We start from the raw sequence: 22,025 nt of genomic DNA, 5'->3' as shown, positions 1-22,025 counted from the left end.
ATTACTTGTTCCCCAATTTAAATGCTATTTTATCTTTCATATCTCATGTTCTGCTTGCCATGTACAAGATGGTCTTCGTCCTTTCTGTACGTTATGCAAATATTTGTGTATCTAAACTCTGTCACCTTAGATATGAATTCCAGGAACCTTAGTTCTATGCAGATCCTTTTCACCTTTTTGATACTGTAGTTGTTCATATTTCATATTCTTTACATGTAAAATAATCATTCTTACATCCTATTCTTTTCTCTTGCTGCACTGAGTTTTTAGAGGTAAGGTCATCCCTGTATCCTTACCCTGGTGAATAGTGTGTGCCCTGATTAGATGACGGTTGTATAAACACCTGCCCTGAGGGATCAGCACTGTGGCCTAGCACTTAAACCAATGCATCCCAGATCAAAGCATGAGGTTAAGCCCTCTTTCCTCCATTTACTATCCAGTTTCCTGATAATGTGCCTGGGAAAGCAACAGACAACTGCCAAAGTACTTGGGTCTCTGCAACCTCCACGGAGATATGGATGAAGTTGCTGGCTCTTGAATTTGGCAGGACTGAAATAACTCTCAAAGTATTTTGGGAGTGAATCAGTAGATGAAAAATCTCTCTCTGACTTTAAATAAAAAAAAAATAATAAAACAAATGAATAAGTAATTCTTAGAAAGCAATCTATGAGAAGGATCAGGGCAAGCTAGGTACACTTGGCACATGCACCTGTAAGAGGCAGAGATGATGTTGGTTTTGTTCTTTGGTAATTCATTTCTTTCATTACTCTGCATCATACTGTATTGTGCAAGTGAGAGAGAGAGACCTGATCCACTACAGGAAAATGTAATTTTTTAAAATGCCCACAGAAGTAGGCCACTTCTCTTTGATGTCGTATTATTCCTATTCTGATCTCTCTCTCCTCTTTCTTATTTTATCTTTACTCAAAAATAAAGTGACATAAATGAGACTCAGTTTCTTCACCTCTGTAGTGTGAGGAGTGTATCAATCTTCCCCATAGCCTCTTCCTGTGCTGACGTATTTTGATTCTTTGACCTTTCTGTTTAAGGGGACAAGTGTTGGGAGAATGAGTGCATGACCAGAAAGAGGGTGAGGGAGGAATAGGGGGGAAGTGAAAGAGAGCTTCAGATTGCTTTATTGTCTCTGTGTTGCCATGTGATAGAAATGCTACTAAAAATCCTGAATGGTTTTGTTCATATTTCTAGTAGTTATAAAGGTAACTGTGGTTGGGTACATAGATGATAATCTTTTGTAACTCCCTGGGTCAACAGGATGATGTGAATTCCTGGTGAACGGTGGCCACAGTCAAACTTGGCCTTTGGCCAAGAGTTGTGTTCAGAGAGATCAGCATTCTAACCAATGGAATCTGGATTTAATCCAAAGTAGAAGTAAAGATTGAGGACAGTGGTTACTGAGCTAAGTAGGTAGTGAAATTGGTGGGTGGAAACGAGAAGCTTAGAGATCTCTCAATGTGATTTTTCTGAGATGTTAAAAAAAAAAAAAACAAAGGCTGTCATCTAATGGCTGGCTCTAAACTATGACCTCAGATACCCTCACTACTGTTTTAGTTTCACTTTATAGGGCCTGTGTTTGTTTCTTTCGCTAGTTATTACTGAGAAGTGTAATATGCCTGAAGTCCATGGTAATAAAGGCAAAGGGTTTTCCAGTGTCTATCAAGGGATGGGGTAGGATCGGGGATGAGGAGTGAGTCTTCTCCCACAGGTCAGTAAATTGTCAGAATGGATCTCTGCACTTTCTCAAACCAGTCTTTTACTTCAGCATTCTTTCCTTTGTGCCACCAGGGTTGTATAAACTCTTGCTTCAGTCAACCAGAGGGTATGATATGACAACTTGAATTGTTTGCTCAAAAGAATTATGCATGGGTAGAAAGGCGTGGAACAAAGAGGCAGTAGAAAACCTTTGTCTAGACAGATATTGGGGCAAAGAACTTAAGACATGATTCTAATGTATGGTTGACCAAAAGAGCTAGAATACAGCCAGATCTAACAAGATGGAGAAAATACAGTTGGAAAGAAAGGATCCTACAGGAATTTCTTTGGGGTCTGGAATAGAAATTTGAACTGTGTTACATGAGACCTGAAGTATCACAAAGGGCAGGGAACAGATCTTGAACATGCTGAATTACTTGTTTGGTTTATGATGGCTTGCTTTTTTTTTTTTTCCCCCTTTTGGTACAGCATGAGTCCTAGGTATTCACATTTAAATTTTACACTAAACTGGCTTCATTCCTCTTTAGGGCCATGGGAGATATCTTTCAAAATAATAGGAACTTCATATTATCCCGTTCTACTTTTGCTGGATCTGGAAAATTTGCTGCTCATTGGCTTGGGGATAATGCAGCTACCTGGAATGACCTCCGTTGGTCTATTACAAGTATTCTCGAGTTCAACCTATTTGGTATTCCCATGGTAAGCCTTGTTCCATACAAGGGAACTTTAACACTCTTTAACACTCTTTAACGCTCCTTTTGCTTTGAGGGTATATGAAAAACTAAGGAATATGTGCCACACTGTGATACATACTGGAAAAAAAATCACCTTGTTATGTATACTCCCTCTGAATGATACTGGTTACAGTATCATTATTCTCTCTGCCCCATGAAATTTCTGGACATAATGAGATACTACAAAATATATTAAGTCTCACATGAAAAAATATATCAGGGGGCATTCTAATAAAGAAATGTGATACTGAAATATAATTATTGAGGGAGAACCCTCGATACACAGATCACTGTCTGAGCAATATACAGTGCTCTTCTCCTCTGCATGTCTGGAAGTTTGTTTCTTGCACTGTGCTGGAGGGACTCTGGGACACCGGGATCTCTTTAAACATGAAATGACAGAGGTAAGGCATACTCATCCCCATCAGGTAAGCTTAGAATCAGTGCTTCGACGCGTGCCTTGGCTGCTGTGCTTACATGTGTGCTGACTTTCCAGGTCGGTGCCAACATCTGTGGCTACAAGCAAAATGTCTCAGAAGAGCTGTGCAGAAGATGGATGCAACTGGGAGCATTTTATCCACTTTCCAGGAACCATAATGGCCCTGAGTTCAGGGTAAGGGCAGAGAGACGCAATGAGAATGTTTCAGTTATCTAATTTGCTAGTTTTCAGCGAGAGTTGGCATTATACAGCACAGGTTGGCTCTTAGTCCAGAGTAGGTGGGTAAATCTTGGAGGATAGGCCCCAAAAAAGTGCCTATAAGGAGTAGGGGTTGTGTGACAAGCTTGCATATATTGAATGGTTTTACTGTTGGAAACACAGCAATAGAGGTGAAACTTTTCAAAGCGTGTTTAGTGTTTCTGCCTCTTTGTTATCACCTTACAGAAGATGAAATAATAGGGCTTCATAGGCATTTTGCTTAAATTCTTACATAAAAACTGGCATCATAGTCCTCCCTTAGCAGGGATAAAGTAATCTTATTTATTTATTTTTTTATGTTCTCATAGTTGTTTACTATGAAATGATGGGGTTTTATGGGTATTTTACTTAATTCTTGCATGATAAACTAAACACTCTGAATTTTTTATATGAATGGTTTTGGAGGCTTCCCCATTTCATTCTACTTTTATCATCTGATTGGAAAATAGATCAATTGGGTTCCATGTTCCTCTTGAAGATGTTTTATAATGGCAGAATGTCTAAATTTGTATGCCAAATTTCTGGCAGTAGAGATGAAATGTAATCCTACCAAAACAATAAAAATGTATTTGCTCAGTCTTAAGATTTAGGTTTAAATAATTACAGTCAAATACCAAAGTCCAGGTGCTCAGTTTCACCAGGCATATTGTAAGTGTTCATTTATAATCCCCATCATGGGCAGTGTAACTTTGGACTTCTAGCTGGATACCAGCGTGATGGGAGCTGTGGGATATTATTGTCTTTGGTGTTGGGCTTAGGGTTTTCTCGAGTCCTACATGGGGGTTCACAGTAGTATCAAAAAATAGTTTTAGTCCATGGGAGGAAATGGGCATCCCGGGGTTGACAGAGACTGCTGTTGAATGTCATGAATGGTAGTAAAACTTTTGCCACCTGTTTGAAATTCACCCCGAGAAAGTTGTGCAATCTTTGATAATGGTTTTCTTATCTATGAAGTAAAGGGGTAGGACCAAGATGCTTTCTGACCAGGTTCTTTAATGTTTTACGAGTTGGAGAATGTGGCTGCTTTGATCTGACAAAGCTTTTCATCATGAGAATGTGTGAGTAAACAGCAAGGGAAAAACAGCCAGCTGTTGATTTCATTTCCTTGTAGGACCAGGACCCTGCTGCCTTTGGTGATGATTCCATGCTGTTGAATTCCACGAGACATTATTTGAACATCCGCTACACCCTGTTACCCTACCTCTATACTCTCTTCTACCGTGCTCACACCCAGGGCGAGACGGTGGCAAGGCCTCTGGTACACGAGTGAGTTTCATGACCCTCAAATAATGTTTCAGAGCATAATGTCACCTCACTTTGATGGTGGTAACAAGGTTAATCAGGGCCTTCTTGCCTTAAAATGTGTTACTTTCCTATAGGAGAGACTTCCCTTGCCTCACATGCCCTCTCTTTCATAGGTTCTACCAAGATCCAGTCACATGGGATATTCATGAGCAGTTTTTATGGGGGCCTGGCCTCCTCATCACTCCTGTTTTATATGAAGTATGTTCACCATCTAAGTATCGGGGTGGGATGTTGATGCTGGTCTTCATGTTTCTATAGCTAGATAAGCTGGAGTCTTGGGAGCCGTGGCTGCATTCACATCTAAACAGCAACACAAATGAGAAGGATTATTATTCTTTTCAAAATAGAAAAGAGATTGTTATTCCCACTAGTCTACCAAGCAAAACAACTGCTGTATTGTGGAAATGCCTTAAGCCCTGAGCTGTTAGGCACGTGACTGTGATTTTGACATGTAGCTTTCAGTGCTTTGGTGTATGTGTGCTTACCATTTGTCTGTGTTTCCACTTGTCATTGCAAAGAGAGGATAGTGTGGAGAGATACAGGGAGGAAGCAGTGCTGGGCAAGGAGAGGCTGTTATTAGAAGTCCTTGTATGAGGGAGCAGAAAGTTTCCATCTAGATGTGGCAGGTGCATGAGTAAGTGGGGAAGTGTGAGGGAAGGATCAGAATCCCACCGTTCAGTTTGTAAATGTAAAAAGTCACCAGTAGTCTCATCTCAAACACTCTTTTGAGTGTGTGTTTTAGACAGGCAGGTTTTGCTAACTTATAAACAGCCCATTTATGGAAGGTGATTTTATGGATACGACTGGCCTGTCTTTTCCCAACTCTCAGGTTACTGGAATAGCTCAGCAAACAAAGGAAACGAGGCTCTTCTATTTCTTTTAGAAAGTAAAGGAGCGTTGAAGCAAAATAAACCTGATTTTTGGGCACAGCTCTGTTTTGTGTAAACTGCTTAGGATTTCTGAGTTTTGGAGTTTTCGTTTGTAGAATGGAAGGTCCTTGCTATCTCAGGCTTATTCATTTGAGGATACGTGAAGTTACTTTGTACAGTATAAAGGATAAGATAACGTTATTTACTGCTGTTTCCCTAGGGCGTGGACCAAGTGAAAGCATACATACCAGATGCCATCTGGTACGACTATGAGACAGTAAGTGAAGTAGCCTTGGTTTTCTAAGAGGACAAGCTCACAGGAGCTTGGGAAGGATAATAGTACAAGGCTTTATAATTAGATAATTGTGGCTATTTTTCTTAAGGCATCTTAGTCCATGAAGGGTGGTATAACAAAATTCTATTGTGTGATTTTTAAATAATAGAAACGTATTATTCACTGTTTTACTAGAAAGTGCAAGCTCAAGGGACTGGAAGGTTTACTCCATGGTGAGGGTGCACTGTGCTTCTCTGAAGCTGCCTTCCCACTCAGCTGGCGTAACTTAGTCCTTTTCCCAAAGGCTCCACTGCTTAATACTGCTGCACTGAGTATTGGATTCCAATTAATGAGTGTTGGGAGAAATCTAGCATTCAGATCGTAACAGATGGGTATGATGAAATAATTTAAATATCCAGAGCAAGGTGATGGGAATTGATTATATTATTCTGGCTACTGTTGCATCAGGAGTAGTCATTGGATATTGGCTGTTATAACCAAGGAAAGTAAAACCAATTCTGAAGTCACAGTGTAGTATAATATAAAGAAAGGGGAGTATTGGAGTCTCAGGGCAGCTCTGTACTACCTACGTGCTTTGGGCATGTCATTTCACTTTGGAAGGGCATCCATCTTTTTTTTTAATATGAGGTAACTGACATAGATAGTATCTAAGGTCCCTCTGAACCCACACAATGACTTATTTGATTTATTTTCTTTTGGTTGATTAGGGAGTAGCCATGCAATGGAGGAAACAATTTGTGGATATGGCATTCCCAGGTGATAGCATGGGGCTCCATCTTCGAGGAGGCTACATATTTCCCACCCAGCAGCCAAGCATTACTACAGAGTCCAGGTAAGCTTCACACTCTAAGATGTGGCTGCTTTGGTGCTCTGATGGGGCTGGGCATTATGGGACAGGTAAATATGGATGAAGAGTGGACAGATCAAGGGAAAACATTTCCAGTCAGTACTCCTCATCTCTTCCTTTCAGAGCTGATCTATAACTAGCATCTTAGTCCTCCCTTAGCAAGGGGTAAAAGAGTCTTATTGCCTTAACATTCTCATAGTTCTTTATGATGAAGATTGTAAGATTATAGTAATTGTCAAAATCATCAGTTACAAGAATCTTCTATGGCCAGAAATGTATAAAAGAATACAAATTAAATAGGATATAAAGGTTATCATGTAAACGTCAGCATAGTTTAGAGATTGAGAGTTCAGAGTCTGGAGAAATACACCTTGAATAATAAAAATATTTATCTTGAGTAACTAACTTCTCTGTGCATCTGCTTATGTTGGTAATCAATGAATGATGATAGTTCAACTAGCTATATTGAGGATTAAATTAAGTGGCAATGTAAGTAGTGCCTGAGAAGTATACCAGGCACATGGCAAGTGTCTCCAGATTAATTGCGTCTATAACCACAAATCCAGTGTTAAGCAGTAACTGCCCCTTTGCACCATTTTTTCCTATATTTGTTGATCACTAACTCTGCTGCTTGCCCACATCCATATCCAACTAAATACTTCTACCATCCAGTCCCTGCGGTTGATTCTGGGTTTGTATGTATTTGGGACACGAAGAAGGGGTACTTTTGCATAGGTCTGTGTCTTCTTCATTCTCTGAAACTGAAAACTTGTCTCTTTCAGCCGGAAGAATCCACTGGGACTCATTATTGCCTTGGACCACAAGCGAGAAGCCAAAGGGGAGCTATATTGGGATGATGGCGTATCTAAAGGTAGCTCTGCCCATGGCTGCATCACCAGGGTTCTCAGTGAAAACTGGCTACTATGGGGTGCCTAGCACGATGCTAACTCTATTACCAATGTATTTATTTCCATAGTGTAGAAACCAGGGTTTGAAAGTTTGGTTAGCTCACAAATTAAAGCAGACTTAAAATGTAACTTGTATGCTTTTGCCTCTCCTGAAGTAACTGACATTGTGATATTTAGTTTCTGTAGGGATATTAATAACAAGCTTTGCATTTTGTTAATAACTTTTGAAGCACTGTTCTGATTACTACTGAAGCAGAAGATCTAGTACATGTAGTGCTATTCTACTATGAAGCTTTTATATACATACCTCATATAAGCTGATGGTTTGTGATTATGTAAAATCATGCCCTGTATCTTATTTTATACATTATACATATTTTATGCCTTTTTAATATTTGTCTGCTATTGACTAGCCATTTTTTTTTAAAATAAATGGCATGTTTATTCATTTTAAAGGCAGAATTTACAGAGAGCAAGAGTGAGATTTTCCATCTATTGATTCATTCCCCAAATGTCCACGATGACCGGAGCTGTGTTAGACTGAAGCCAGGAGACAGGAGCTTCTTCTGGGTCTCCCATGTGGGTGACAGGAGTCTAAGGATTTGGACCAACTTCCATAGTTTTCTCTGGTGCATCAGCAGGGAAACTGGAAGGGGAGCAGCTGGGACTTGAGCTGATGACTACATGAGATTCTTGCATTGTATGTAGTGGCTTAATTCACAATGCCATAATACCAGCTCCATTGACTTACATTTGACTTACATTATATGCAATATATATATATATTATATTATAATATATATATAATATATTATATTATAATATATATATAATATATAATATATATATTATAATATATATATATATTAATTGTATGTAGAGATGAGCAAGATGTAAACATCCCCCCTGATGAACTCATGGTTCAGAAGTGTAATTATAATGTGTATGTAGATAAATGTAACTAAAATGTCTTAAATTCCAGCAAAGTGGTACTATAGAGTGCCACTTCAGAGAAAGTAGCCCAGGAAACTTCTGTGTGGGATTGATGAAAATGCGCAGAACTGGGATGAGTAAGGACTAGAAGGCTAAAGAATTCCAGATACAGAGACCATGACTCTACTGCTTCCTGTGGTAACCAATCCTCAATGATGTTTCTTTTTTAGATGCTGTAACTGCAAGGAAATACATTCTGTATGAGTTCTCTGTTACTGATGTAAGTACCATTTTGAAAGCACACATGTATTTTCCTTGCTATGGCATTTTACATCAAGTTTTTAGGTTTTTTTAATTTAAATAAATGGGGGCAGATTTCATAATTCAGTTTCATACATTCAGACTTCATACATTCAGTTTCTTTTAAAATTTATTTTTACTTTTTATTAGAAAGGCAGATTTTCAGAGGAGAGATAGAAAGATCTTCCATCTACTGTTTCACTCCCCAGATGGCTGTAATGGTGAGAGCTGCCTCCACTGCTTTCCCAGTTTATAATCCAGTTTTAAGAATATGATGATACTTCCCAATCTACACTTTCATCCCCTGCCTCCTTTTTTTTGTTTGTCTTTTTTTTTTATCTTTATTCTTTCTTTTCAGAACCAACTACAGGCAAAGATTATAAATAAGAATTACGTGGTCCCTGACAAACTCATGTTTACAGATATCAAAATCTTGGGAATGGACAAGGAACCAGCTAATTTTACTGTCTCATTTAATAACATCCCCACTTCTATTTCAAGTGTCATCTACAATTCTTCAACAAAGGTGGGAGAATATGACATTTACTTTCCCTTATCTTTTGGTTTTGGGAGGTCACGGGGACAATTGGCTTGCCGAGAGACCAACCAGGTTGTAGAGAGGAAACAGCAGAGACAGTGGCATACTCAATACACACCCTTCAACTTGGTTTGCAGTAGGAATAGGACTTTGAAAAGGCTGGTGAAAGTTGGCACCTTAAAAGAAGAAAGTTCTTTCCTTCCCATCTTTTAAAATTTATGAAAGGCGAACAAACTTCATGTATTTTCATATATTATAGGTGTAGGAACAAGATGAGAACCCCCTTGCTTTCTTATCTTTTAGGTTTTTATGACATAGTTTCAGTTTATTTTATAATCACAAACTTAACCCACCTCTAAATAAAACAATGCAACAAAAAGTAAGTAGAAAAAGTGAGAACCCCAGGCAAAGACAGTGTTTTTCTAATTAGCCTAGGTGTGACACTGAAAGCATTGTTTGGTACTTCGGCCCCCTTCTGAAGACTGTTTACACATTTGTCTTCTTGGTGAAGTTAAACATTCCTTTTAAGACATACTTGACATTTCTTTTCCTATTGTGTTAAGTTATTTGGTTTTTAAAAAAAGAGTAATTCATGTTCTTGAAATTACAGTTACAGAGAGAAAGGGAGGCAGCAATCAGGGCTGGGGCAAGCTGAGGTCAGGAGCCCATCCAGGTCCCCCATACGATCCCAAGCAGTTGGGTCATCTTCCACTGTTTCATTAAGGCCGTTAGTGCAGAGCTAGATTGGAAGTGGAGCAGCCAGGAAATCAGCCATGTCCCTGTGGAATGTTAATGTTGTAGGAGGTGGCTTTACATGCTATGCTCCAACACTGGCACCACTTTAAGGAAATTACTACAGGAAAGAAGAAGAGTGAAAGAAAACATCAGGCAAAGTTTGGTTTCTTCCTTGAGTGATTCCTTTGCATGTTGAATTGCTCATTTCAAGTGCCGGGACATGCATTACTCTTTTAGATAGCTCTCTTTCTAATTTGAGGACACACAGCAGAAGGAAAGTCCTTGGTTCTAAAGTTAGTTAGAATGGGGCTTCAATCCTGTTCTGCTGTTAGTTGTAAGAATTTGGGCAAGGTGTTAGACTTCTGTTTACTTCAATGTACAGCTCTGCAAAGTGAAGATACCCATGGGATTCACAGCTAGATATTACTTAGGATTTATGGAAATTGTGCTCATGAAGTGGTTATCATATATTTGATGCACATGCTTGCACAATGAAGTTTAACTATTGTTAGTATCATTCATCATTATTAATCTGAATAATCATGATATCCAGTGGACAATGAGCTTACTAGTTGCAGTCCCATTGTGATCTCATATTCTGTAAAATGATTAAATCTCCTCTTATTCCATGCTTCTAAAATACTCCATGAGGTGATAAAGATCAAAAAGAAGCTAGTTTCCAAACATCCATGACAAAATGATACTGGGGGAAGGAGTCGGTTTTGGTTCTGACTAGGAACCCCAGGAGAGAACTTCATCTGGGTGCCTCTGCCTTGCCTCACTTGTCAATGCACTGCCTACTTGTTTCCCCAGGTCGTGAGCATCTCTAATCTCCAGGGCCTAGAATTGGGACTAGAATTTTCCCTGAAGTGGGATCTTCCAGTCAGTGACCTAGAAAAGTTCAACTGCTACCCTGAGAATTCTACTGTCTCTGAAGAGAATTGCAGGTTGCGAGGGTGTCTTTGGGAGGTAATGATCGGGAACAGATTATCATGTTGCTACAAAGTAGAGACACTTTTCCACTAGCAGCCAGCACCTTGAAGAACTTTGCAAGTACTGGTGACTTTAATGGTCATCACAGCACTCCAAGATGCGTTGTGCCTACTCTGCATGGCATGTAATCGGTATCTCTCCCAGATACTTGGAATCAGAAGCCACCGATTGCTGCTTTCATTGCTGTTCCAACTACATTATTCATTTGTCCATTTTTCACAAATTTAGGGAATTGGATATGCATTGTGCATTTGGTATTTTAAGGAGTTCTTTCACCTTGGGAATCCAAAGCAGGAAGAGTAAGATAAGGCTGTTTCTTTGCTTTTGAGCAATTGGAACAGATCAAAGTGAGACAAAAGAAGTAGAATTCACAGGAGACAGTAAGGAGAGTGGCAGCTGAATCTGCCTGAGTGTTTTAGTCTTTAGATCATGCTCTATTACTGTTTATTCTAGGAGGCTGATGTTCACCTGCATTTTAAGAAATGGGTGATATTTTTGAGAGTGGTTTCCATAAAAAAAGCACCATGAATGAAGAGGCTTAGAATAACAGAAATTTATTCCCTTCCAGTTTTAAAGTCTACTAATCTGAGCTGAGGGCAATGGCAGGTTGAGTTATCAAAGGCCATGAGAGAGAATCTGTTCCATGATTCTCCTTGAGCCTCTGGTGGTTGTTTGCCTGCTGTATGTGGCCTTCTTTGGTTTACTGATGCATCATGCCAACATCTGCCTTTAGGCTCCTGTGGTAGTGTCTCTGATCTATCTCTGTGTGTGCCAAGCTCCTCGTCATAAGGACGTCACACATACTAAATCAGGACAAGCCTTCAACATTTCATCTTCATGCATCATTTGTAAGGAGTATGTTCTCAAACAGCCACACTTGTTAGTACCAAGGACTACGATATAATGCAATTTAAACTGTAGCAATGGACATATTGTTTGAGATTTTTGTACGATATTTAGAGTCTCAAAAGTATGTTATCAGGAGCTGATCAAGAACTCCTTCTGGTATTCCAGGCTACAACCACTCCCGGCGTGCCCACCTGCTACTATGACACCATCCCTAACTATGCTGCCAGTAGTATTCAGTACCTGGCCACAGGTATCACCATGGACCTCAGCCTCCTGGAGGCTCCACAACCAGCACAGGCAATGAAATCGTCCCTATCAGAGCCACTGGGAGCTGGGCAACCCCAGTCAGCAGCAACAACCACCGCAGATCCCATTCTTTCTGCCAAAATCAACTCCCTCAGGGTGACTGTGGTCTACCACACAGAATACATGCTGCAGGTCAAGGTAATTCATTCAGATTCTGGTTGTCAGTATGGAGTTTTTAACTTTCAGCTGTATATGGGTGCAAGAAATTGCAAGATTATTAGTTCAAGTTCCTCATTTTACAAATGCAGAAACCAAGGCCCGAGAAAGTATGGTTAATAAAGTTAGCAAAAAGCAGTTTGGTGGGCTGATGTAAAGGCTCAACTGGTGAAGCCTTTGTCTACAAGCATTGATATCTCAGACAGGCACCCATTTGTGCCCTGATTACTCCACTTTCCATGTCTGCTTATGTTCAGAGAAAGCAGAGGAGAATGGCTCAAAGCCTTGGGACCCTGCAGCCATGTAGGAGAATCAGAAGAAACGCCAGGCTCCTAGCTTCAGATTGGACCATTGCGGTCATTTAGGGACTGAGTCAGTGAGTGGATTATCTTTCTGTCTTAAATTGCCTTTCCAATAGAAATTAATAAATCTTAAAAAAAAAAGTGGAGCTTAGAAGTGACTTTAGATCCACCAGAACTGTGACTTTACTATGACAGAACTCTAAGTTACTGGAGTACTGTCTACTCAAAGTATAGTGCCTTTGTAACCCCTAGAAAAATGAGTCTGTTTTGTAGTAAACACACACATGCAGGAGACATTCACTTCCAGCACTAGAACTATTTCTATAGTAGTGGCTCCCAAACTTGAACATGCATCAGAATTACCTGTTGCTCTTTTGATAAACCCACACTGCTAGACTCACCCAAAGGTTTCCAGATCTGTAACTCTGTATGGGGCTGAGCTTGGGAATTTGCATCTCTGACAAGTTCCCAGGTGTTGCTGATGCTGCAGGTCAAGGACCTGCACATTGAGACTCACTGCTGTGCTCCAGCTACTAGAAATTCAATGAGAGCCACACATTTTCTTTCTTTTTTTTTAAAGATTTATTTATTTATTAGAAAGTCAGATATACAGAGAGGAAGATCTTCTGTCTGATGATTCACTCCCCAAGTGAGCACAATGGCCAATGCTATGCCGATCCGAAGCCAGGATCCAGGAACTTCTTCCGGGTATCCCACATGGGTGCAGGGTCTCAAAGCCTTGGGCTGTCCTTGACTGCTTTCCCAGGCCACAAGCAGGGAGCTGGATGGGAAGTGGAGCTGCCGGGATTAGAACTGGCACCCATATGGGATCCTGGTGCGTTCAAGGTGAGGACTTGAGCTGCTAGGCCACCCTGCCTGGCCCGAGCCACACATTTTCTAAGGTGTATTTTAAAAATAGGAGAAAACCAAATAGAATCTAATTTTAAAAGTTGATTTATTTAACAGAGGGAGGGAATTAGAATGAGATCTTCCATTTGTTGGTTAATTCTCCAGTGGCTGCAACAACCAAGACTAAGTTAGGTCAAAGCCAACAGTGCAGAACTCCATCTGGGTGGTAGGGAGTTAAATCCTATGTCCATTGTCCACTACTCCCTGGTACAACCATAGGGAACTGGATCAGAAGTGGGACCCAGACTGGAACTTAAATACAGGATGCAAGAGTCCAAACCTCAGCTTCATCCTCTCCAACACAATACCATCCCTTTCCTGAACGAATGTTTTGAAATATTTAATCTTGAAATCAAAATCTAAATGTGGAGATATTTTCCAATCTTTTAATCATGCAAAGTTTTCAGAATCTGATATGATTTTGTACCTACAGGAGGATTGCAATTCAGAATAGCAAGTTTCAGGTGCTCTGCTGCCATGAGTGAGTGTTGAGTACCTCCTGAGACAGCCCTGTTCTCTGCATTGCTTTTCACACTTCAGTGTATAATGTCTCAGCTGAGGCAGCCAGGGAAAATGAAGCTTCTGTTTCAGGAGGTATGGAGAGGGTCCTGAGAAAAAGCATCCTTAATGGTTTTGCAACAAATGATGCTGCTTTTGGTCTGAGAAAAAAAATTTGGAGAAGCAAGGGTTCAGGAACTGCCCTCACCCCGCATCCACTTCCCAAGCAAAGATGTACAAGTGAGAACAGACAGGAGAGGATAGTGGTGCCTGGTAATGACACTTGTCTTTGCATAATGCTCTTGGCTCTTCTCGTTTTCCCCACACCAATGCTTTTAGGCAAGTTGCAACAAGTTGTGTATATAAACCAGAAAACTTCAGAAGGAAAAGTTGGCTTGAGGGATTTCAGGTCAGAGTCTCCATCACAAAGATTTCTTTCTCCTTGCCAGATCTATGATCCCACTAATCAAAGATATGAGGTACCAGTATCTCTAAATACTCCACCATTTCCAGTTGGCTTGCCTGAAAACCGCCTGTATAATGTTTCAGTTCAAACCAATCCTTTTGGAATTCAAATTCAACGCAGAAGATCTGGCTCTGTAATGTAAGCACACTTTATTTGGCTCCAAATAAAATGGTTCTTTATTTAATTATAGTGGTTCTAATTAGCACCAGTGCAGTGCTAATCTCAGACTATGTAATCGTGTGTGTTTGTTCAAGAGCCTATCAATTTCCCCCTAATCAATAGGAAATAGAATTTTTTTGTTAGTCATTAACTCAAAAATAATTAATTGGTGTTTTGAATAAAGTAATAAAGTGTTGTTTGATTTCAGAAAAAGAAAAAACATGTTCTGTTTGCTGTTGTTGTTGTTAAGGAGAATAGTAAAAGATCTCATAGGCACAACCGATAACCTCACATGAGAAGTAGTTATTGTACCTCATTAGGAAATAATGACTGGAGGGAAAGGCAGAAACCAGCAAGGAAAGAGAAATGGTTTCTCAAAATTGTTGCTTCTGTTGACACTGTAGACTTAAAGATTCTTTTGTCCATGGTAAAGCTTGAAGACTTCTCTTCATCCTGATGATGTGGGTCTGACTCAGCCTGGCGTGAGAATCTCCATTTGTGGAAGCAATCCTATGTGCATCTTTCTGGGTACAACATCTGCTCTTTTTGACTGTGTCTAATTTTCTCTTTGTCATCTTATTCACCAAGCAGTCCTTTGTCCAACCCAGAGAAGTTGTCTTAAGAATTGTACACTTTTCTACTGGAAAAGTTTTAGATGTTTTTTATTCATTCACTGATTTACTTTTGTTGCTTTACTGAGCACCAAGAACTAGAAGTCAAGAGACAAATGAGACATAGCTTCTGAATCAAAAATTAAATGTCACAAGTTTGCTCTGGCTTGTGTTGTGCCACTCAGCATGGAGTGTGTCTTTGTGTTGCAGTTGGGATTCTCAGCTCCCTGGCTTCACCTTCACCGACATGTTCATCTCCATTTCTACACGCCTCCCCTCTCAGTACATCTATGGCTTTGGAGAAAACGAACACACGACTTTCAGAAGAAACATGAGCTGGCATACATGGGGAATGTTCGCTCGTGATGAGCCACTGGCGGTAAGGACAGAGGAATAACATTGGTGATCTGCTTCCCTTCATGTAAATTCATTCATTGTTATGGTTCCTTTTTCATCACCTTTACCTTGTGTAGATAAACTTGGCTCTCAGTCATATAGGCCACATACATGTCTTGGTCTTTTACCCTTTAAAAAGGTGTGTATTCATTCCATACCCTCCAAGGACTACACATTTCACTCACCTCTATTTAATATACTTAATTGTCATGCAATTGTGAGGTGCTTAAGTACACATTAAATAAGACATTTTCATTACTCTGTAGTGGCATGATAGCTAGTCAGAAAGAAAAGTACAGACATAGTGGTGTCACAGTATAACCAGTGGTATGAAACAATGATATGCTAATAAGCAAGGAGGCTTGGAAAGGAGCATACAGCTCTCATTTGGGTTGCAGTGGAGGTTCAAGGAAACTCTACAAAAGGCATGGCATTGAGGTGAATCCTTAATGTTGAGTTTACTGCTGGGTTATTATGTGTGAACATTTTTCTTGTTTATTTTTCTTCTTTTTTTTTTATTACTCCCATGACATTTTTATTACCAGTACATGAAGAATTCCTATGGTGTCCACCCCTACTACATGGCCCTGGAGGAGGATGGCAGTGCCCATGGAGTGCTCCTGCTGAACAGCAATGCCATGGGTGAGACAAATGCATTCCCCTGCTCCACCATAAATAGTTGTGACTGCTCAGTAGGGAGCCAGGCTATCCACAGCAATAGAAACATTTAGGGGCAGGGAAAATGGAACAAATAATTGAAGCTTCCAATCATGTATTCATTCAGTTGTTGCAGATTTATTAAAAATTCTATGCCAGATATTATGTATGAAATTTTGATGAAACATGATCTCTACCTTTTTTGATCATGACATGTTGGCTGACTTCACAAAGTGATGGAAGTCACTGAGATTGTATAGTATGTTTGCGGGGCGCACGAACCTATCTCTGAGTCCAATGGATAGGACTGTCTAGAGGAGGTAGCATTTGAGAACATGAGTGAAAATAGCAAATTTTAGGGCAGATTCCCCCTCAGGGTGCTTGGCAACTCCAAGAATGCTCGTTATGTATCCTAATATTCATTTAAAATTTTTTTTTTTTGTTTTACAGATATAACACTCCAGCCCACTCCAGCTCTGACATACCGCACCACTGGAGGGATTTTGGATTTTTACATAGTTTTAGGGCCAACTCCTGAACTTGTGACTCAGCAATATACTGAGGTTGGAAGTGACTCTACTCATTGATAAATCATCAATGTTCATCATAGTATTATCATGTTCTTAGTAGTGACATAGGCCAAGTTTTTCTTATTACTCTTGGGTGTCCCCACAAGATTATTGTCTTTTCTTAAAGTCAGATTTTAGTGTTGCAAGACTATCCTGGCATGTTAGTATTTCTGGATTATTTGCTAAATAACTCATTGATGTCTAATCATTAGTAACCTCTTACTTCTCAGGTTTCTGAAAGTAGAGACTATAGACTATCAGGAATTTTTAAGACAGTTTTTTGAGGGTTTTTTTTTGTCATCCTCCATTCTGCATTTGTTTGACTTTTTTTCCTCTTGAGTAAAGTATTATATATCCAGTAACACTCAGTAGAAATGTTCAAAACCTTTACGTGTAAGCTGATCACTTTCTCTTTTTATATGTTTGTTTGTTTATTTATTTATTTTAATTCTAGTTAATTGGCCGGCCAGCAATGACTCCATACTGGGCCTTGGGATTCCAGCTGAGTCGCTATGGATACCAGAATGATACTGAGATTGCCAATTTGTATGATGCGATGGTGGCAGTCCAGATTCCTTATGTAAGACATCGTCACCCAGCTTGTGGATTAACTACTTATGGGAATTTGTGACTAATGGTATATCAATAACAGGTCCACAGAAGAATTACTGTTGTGGCTATGCCAGTAAGAAAAAAAATGTAGCTGTGGAATGAGTGCTCTGTGGAGTACAGTGCTTCTGAAACTTATCTGTTGCTATGTGGGTTCCATACATCCTTCAGTAGCAAGTGATATGATTGCAAGATGCTGGTCCTCCCTGTCTCTAGTCAAGGATGTCCTGCAGCAGCCATAGCTGCATTTTAGCTGTCACTCTGGGCAATTAAAAGTGAGGTATTGGAGAAATTGATATGAGGTGACAACGATGGAAGCAGATGAAACCAAACATTGACTTTTTTTCTGAAGCACATACATATGTCTTTAAATTGTACAGTGACAAATACGCATAGCCACTTGCTGTAAGAAAACAGAATTTCACAAAATGGTTGTTCTTAGTCTTACAATGATCAGGGTTTTATCACTCATTGCCTTCCTCCAGTTTCAATTCATGGCCTGAGCCTTTGGAGGATAATTAGTAATCTGAAGATGAGAATAAAATAAAGTGTAATGATATTCTTGCCAAACATAACTTGACACATATATCCATATATAACTTTTCCTTGTTATAATACTATCTTACTCTGTATATAGGGATTAGTCAGCAATTAGAAAATATCAGAAAATCACAAGACGAAAAAATTCACAGAGCCACTTCAGCAAATTTAATCAATGATAATAATATGTTGATTTATTTTCTTCCAAGTTTTGCTTCCTTCATGTACATTTGTTTCTCTGTGTCTTCCAGTAATATTTGTCCACTCTAAGGGTCATATCAGATGGTTATCTTTGATCTAAAAGGACGCAGATATTTTTCCATTAAATTCTTAACCTCTTTGTCTATAGTTCAACCAGCATGAACAGGATGAGTTTGAAGTGGAGTACTATATGGGAAGTCAACCTGGGTTGACTTACATATATATATTTTACATATTATACATTATTTTATTTATTATAAAAATAATTATAATTATAATGTGCATTTATTGTACATTATTTTATAGCTCTCTAGAGTATGTGTATTTTCTTGGAAAAAATAAATGAATATTCTGAAAAGTTACAAAAGAAAAGTTTATATGACATACATAAATTCATAGCTTTCCAGAATATATATTTGTATAAAAGCTCTATACACCACATAATATTTTATAGGTGTCTAGATTAGATTTATATATATTCTGGAAAGTTATATGTAGATATTTGATACAGATAAGAATATAAATACACATATTTTAGATAACTTTAAAATAATGTATGACTAAACGTTATTAAATTCAGTAAATCTACTGCAGATAAAACAAATCAACATATGATTATTTTGTGTTTCTTAGAGAACTCTCACTGGCTTCCTTAATTATTTCAATTAGTGCTTTGATGGGTTTGTGGAGTTTTGGACTCGAAGAATGGAAAGAAATTGAAGGAAGGAAGCAGGGAGAATTCCAAGTGGAGAAACAGAAGATGAGTGAGGCAGTGAACTGCATGCAAGAATCAGAAAGAAAATTCAGACAGCAGAACTGAAACTTCAGTGTGGGAAAGCATAAGATAAATTAAGAGGATTGGGGGTAGGGGTCTGGCAGAGCAGTTAGTATGTCCCGTACGGTGCCTGATGGAGGATTCTGACCATCTTGCTTGCTTCCACCCATAGGACGTCCAACATGTAGACATGGATTATATGGAGCGCAATCTAGACTTCACTCTCAGCTCCAACTTTCAAAGCCTCCGTCTCCTGATGGAACGGATGAAGAGAAATGGCATGAGATTTGTACTGACTCTGGTAGGTATTGAGATGGATTAGATAGTGATTCTGTGTGGCCCTTGGGCCATCTCCCACTGCTCTCCCAGATGTATTTGCAGGGAGCTGGATCAGAAGTGAGCAGCCAGGAACTGAACAGGTGCTTATACATGATGCTGGCATCACAAGTGGCAGCTTCAATCCCCATGCCACCACGTTGGCTGCTGGAATGTGTAACTTTTCCTTACTATTTTATTCGCTTACTATTCCTTACTATTTTATTAGCTTATTTTATAAGCAAAACAACAAATCATTCCACAGAAGCAAAAGCTGTCCCTTTCTCATGTTTAGCTTTGGGAGTTCACAAACCTTCCATGCGTGTCATCACTCAGCAATGGTTAAAACCAGGGAAATTGTTTCTTGTTAACTAAACATGCAATAAATTGAGTTATTATTGAGAACACTAATTTATTATTTTATAGTGAAAAATTGTATCTTGGTACATATGCAAGTTACCTGCAAGTTATTGTCCCTTGTAGTCGACAGAATTAGGATATCTTGCTGACTTCATTCATTTTTTTATTCATTTGAATATTTGTGAAACACTATTGAAAAATCACTGTTCTGGAGGTTATATGTGTTTATGTATCCTAAATTAGTGAATAATATTATTCATTTTTTCCTCAGCAGTGTAATAATTTGTAGTCTAGTAAGAGGAGGCAGCTAACAAATACTAAAAATTCAAGAGATAATTAAAAATTGTGAAACTGCATAGTATGAAATGTCTCCAAAATTTCATGAAATATGTGTATTATGAAAAAAACCTGTATACTAAATTTTGTTTAAAAATTGTACCTGGGTAAACTTAGCTTTGAATTAAAATTTTCCTTAAAAATTTGGAAATACTTTTGTATCACACAGGGCAGTTGAAGTGAGTATAGCATGTAGTGGAGAAGGAATATCAGTTTAGTTGGGTAAGTTAGGCCACAGACGTGGATAACTTTGAAGGGATGCTTTTGTAATGGTTGTATATCATGCTTTAGGTACCTAAGGCACCAGCCCATTTCATTTTGTTAGGGTGATGCACCCAGCAGGCATAAGGCAAGTCATTCATGGCTTTTGAATTTTGTTTTACTCACTGGTATTGAGATTCATCACTGAAGACACAATGAATTATTAAATTTTTAGGAGAGAGAATTCTTTAAATATGCCTTTTTTTTTTCTCATCCTGGTGGCTTGATGTCCTTTCACTGCAGGGCCCAGCCATTTCTGGTAATGAGACACAATACCTCACGTTCACTAGAGGACAAGAAAGCAACGTGTTTATCAAATGGCCTGATACCAGTGACATTGTCTGGGGAAAGGTAAGGTGGGGGTGGGGGTTTTCTGTGTTGAATTAGCGTCAATGTGCATTGACTAGAAGAATCTCGCAATAAAACCTTGGAATAATGTGTTGGGAAATGAATCAAGCATGATTGAGGAGAAGCCACTGGGTGCTGAGTACCTCAATAATCTTCAATAAAATCAAGGTTGTATGTCTAATTGGAATTATTATTGAATGCTAGCTTATTGCCCCCAAACATCCTGGTGCTCTCACCCCTGATGTATTCCACTTAGCCAATAGTGAGAATCTCTTTGAGAGGGATTTTGATCCATGTCGTTCAGCCACTGAGATTCAACACATTCATCTTTGACCTGTGATGATCAATTAGACTCTATAGAAATAAGTCAGTAAACTACTGACTCTCTTTACTTTTACCTTCCTTAATTCCTTTTTCTATGTCCTCAATCTGATCCTCATGTGTCCAATGTAATAATATTCTGAATGGACTTCCTGACTTCAGGTAATAGTGGCTCTTAATCGGATTTAAGCTCTGTTATTTAACTGTATTATATACTTACTATTGTTCTGAGTATATTCCAGGTTAACACTCAGTGGTGACTTTGTGACTTGGCCAGAAAATATCCACACTTGAAGACCAATTTAAATCTTAGCCCTTAAGAAGCATTCACTGTCTCAGCTCCTCCTGTGTCTCTCTTTCTGTTTTATTTCCTTGAGGAGTATAATACATAACTTATGTATATAACAACCTGTGAATTTTTGGGAAACAAGCATTATTTATTATGTAGATTGTAGCAGATACAGATATTGGAAGGGTACATGACATGTAATAAGTGTTCAGTAAGTGTTTGTTAAGTGTGTTTGTTAATTAACTCACTAATGTATATTTAATGTCCTGCTATTGTAGATGAATTTGATTGAAAGCATATATTTAACACTATATATCTCTGGGTTTTCCAAAAAGTCATGCTATTACTTAAAGTTTTAAGGCTAATTTTATGGGTTATAGATGGAAATCAATCTTATTCTGACACAGGCTTCACATTTATTTGCAAAGGGAATTTTGTTAACAATCTGACAAATCAGAGAGCTGAAAGGCTATTTTTCTAAGATAATTTAGCTAATATTAATTTCAAAAATCAAAGTGTAGAAATGTAATGAATGAGATAGAGATCTCAGTATAACTCAGATTCACTTACAGGGGTTCTATATGTTTAATGAATGGCAAAAATCCCTCAGTGTTCAATGAAGATGCATGTTATTTGAGTTTAGCATGAGGAATACCATGATCTTTATGTGATAATTAGGCTAAACTTTTTGTTCTTTTTCTTTAGGGTTGGCCGAAACTATCTAATGTAAGTGTGAATGGATCCCTTAATAATGAGCCTCAGGTTAGGGTACAATTGTACATGGATTTTTTTTTCTTTATGCATCTAGATGCTTATGCTTTTTATTCTGTATGGATCTATTATCTTTTCTTTTGGAAAAATAGTTTCAACATTAATGTCCTTGATTGCTGGTAATTTCTTAGCAGAA

General features: G+C 38.7%; 1 protein-coding gene across 1 annotated transcript in view; it reads left to right on the top strand.

The window, feature by feature from the left end:
* Positions 1 to 22,025, top strand: part of LOC121170694 (probable maltase-glucoamylase 2) — a 59,426-nt gene that overhangs the window by 17,646 nt on the left and 19,755 nt on the right. The window contains exons 15-33 of the mRNA XM_041001936.1: positions 2,259 to 2,430; positions 2,962 to 3,078; positions 4,274 to 4,428; positions 4,581 to 4,665; positions 5,557 to 5,613; positions 6,339 to 6,463; positions 7,261 to 7,349; positions 8,550 to 8,599; positions 8,978 to 9,145; positions 10,706 to 10,861; positions 11,900 to 12,178; positions 14,355 to 14,509; positions 15,352 to 15,520; positions 16,083 to 16,179; positions 16,645 to 16,757; positions 17,218 to 17,343; positions 19,061 to 19,189; positions 20,404 to 20,511; positions 21,824 to 21,886. Coding sequence (XP_040857870.1) covers positions 2,259 to 2,430; positions 2,962 to 3,078; positions 4,274 to 4,428; positions 4,581 to 4,665; positions 5,557 to 5,613; positions 6,339 to 6,463; positions 7,261 to 7,349; positions 8,550 to 8,599; positions 8,978 to 9,145; positions 10,706 to 10,861; positions 11,900 to 12,178; positions 14,355 to 14,509; positions 15,352 to 15,520; positions 16,083 to 16,179; positions 16,645 to 16,757; positions 17,218 to 17,343; positions 19,061 to 19,189; positions 20,404 to 20,511; positions 21,824 to 21,886 — 2,413 coding nt within the window. The remainder of the gene's footprint in view (positions 1 to 2,258; positions 2,431 to 2,961; positions 3,079 to 4,273; positions 4,429 to 4,580; positions 4,666 to 5,556; positions 5,614 to 6,338; positions 6,464 to 7,260; positions 7,350 to 8,549; positions 8,600 to 8,977; positions 9,146 to 10,705; positions 10,862 to 11,899; positions 12,179 to 14,354; positions 14,510 to 15,351; positions 15,521 to 16,082; positions 16,180 to 16,644; positions 16,758 to 17,217; positions 17,344 to 19,060; positions 19,190 to 20,403; positions 20,512 to 21,823; positions 21,887 to 22,025) is intronic.

This window comes from Ochotona curzoniae, unplaced genomic scaffold (assembly GCF_017591425.1).
Source record: "Ochotona curzoniae isolate NIBS_2020 unplaced genomic scaffold, NIBS_Ocur_1.0 scaffold_2476, whole genome shotgun sequence".
Classification (NCBI taxonomy): Eukaryota; Metazoa; Chordata; class Mammalia; order Lagomorpha; family Ochotonidae; genus Ochotona; species Ochotona curzoniae.
This window is presented reverse-complemented; position numbering and strand designations above follow the sequence as displayed.